Source organism: Orycteropus afer, unplaced genomic scaffold (genome assembly GCF_000298275.1).
Source record: "Orycteropus afer afer isolate SDZICR_OR568_19922 unplaced genomic scaffold, OryAfe1.0 scaffold00490, whole genome shotgun sequence".
Taxonomy (NCBI): Eukaryota; Metazoa; Chordata; class Mammalia; order Tubulidentata; family Orycteropodidae; genus Orycteropus; species Orycteropus afer.
Genome location: NW_006922077.1, coordinates 1793433 through 1794758, shown reverse-complemented (window position 1 = coordinate 1794758; position 1326 = coordinate 1793433). Strand labels below are relative to the sequence as shown.

Genomic DNA, 1326 nt, shown 5'->3' with positions numbered 1-1326 from the left:
CCCTCCTTGGGTTTCTGAGGCAGTATCACTACGGAAGTAGATTGCCCACTTTCCTTCCGAGGAGTGGCTGGTGGGTTTGAACCACCAGCCTTCTGGTCAGCAGTCAAGTGCCTTAGGCACTATGCTACCAGAGCTCCTTATGGAAACATTAAGGAAATGAAATATCATAAAGAATCATGACTCTCCTTCAAATGACAAAATCAGCCTTTTAAGCTATGCTGCATGTATGTGTGTATGTGTCTGTGAGTGGTTATTGTTGTTCCATGCCATCCCTATAGGACAGAGTAAAACTGCCCCTCAGGGTCTCCAAGGATGCAGTCTTTATAGACTGCTACATCTTTATCCCACAGAATGGCTAGTGGGGTCAAACTGCTGATCTTTCGGTTAGCAGCTAAGCATTTAACCACTGTGCCACTAGGGCTCCATATGTATTTAACCCAAAAACCAAACCCACTGCCATCAAGTTGATTCCAACTCACAATGACCCTATAAGACAGAGTAGAACTGCCTTCATAGGGTTTCTGAGGCTGTAAATCTTTATAGAAACAGACTGCTTCATCTTTTACCTGCAGAGCAGCTGGTGGGTTCCAATAGCTGACCTTTTGGTTAGCAGCTGAATTCATTAACCACTATGCCACCAGAGCTCCTATATATATATATATATATACATATACATACACACACACACACACATAAAAATACATAAAGACCTAAGTATCTTCATGCCTACCTAGGTAAATTGCAAGTGGAAAAACACTTCTTTCATACCTCTGTTCCCCACACGCTCCTTCACCCACTGGGTGGCTGCAGCGATGCTCTCTGTCTGGGTGACGTCCAGGATCACCGTCTCCAGTCTGTCTGATGTCTGCCTCCTCAGCTGCTCGGCCCCCTGCTCCGTCAGACACGCAGCCAGCACCCTCAAGCCACGCAGGTCTAGCTGCCTGGCCAGCAGGTTCCCAAAGCCTGAATCACAGCCAGTGATGAAGACATACTTGTCTCGGAGGTGGCTTACCACCTGCCTCTCTCGGTACCAGCGCAGAAGATAGTATAGGCCAACAAGAACTGCCAGGTAGAGCCACATGGTGAGAGTCCTTCCTTTCCTCTGATAGAAAGAGAAGAGTTTTCATTTAATTCTTCTTTCTTTAATCAATATCTATTATTCAGTATGTGCCAGCATTGCATTTCACTGCTATTCATAAGGTTTTCAGCGGCCAATTTTTTCAGAATTAGACTGCCATGTCCTCCTTCCTAATCTCTTAGTGTGGAAGCACCACTGAAACCTACCACCATGGATGACCCTGCTGGTATATGAAATACCAGTGGCAT

General features: G+C 45.8%; 1 protein-coding gene across 1 annotated transcript in view; it reads right to left on the bottom strand.

Moving 5' to 3' along the window:
• Window positions 1–1081, bottom strand: part of HSD17B6 (hydroxysteroid 17-beta dehydrogenase 6) — a 27420-nt gene extending 26339 nt beyond the window's left edge. The window contains exon 1 of the mRNA XM_007955152.1: window positions 769–1081. Coding sequence (XP_007953343.1) covers window positions 769–1081 — 313 coding nt within the window. The remainder of the gene's footprint in view (window positions 1–768) is intronic.
• Between the last annotated feature and the right edge of the window lie 245 nt (window positions 1082–1326).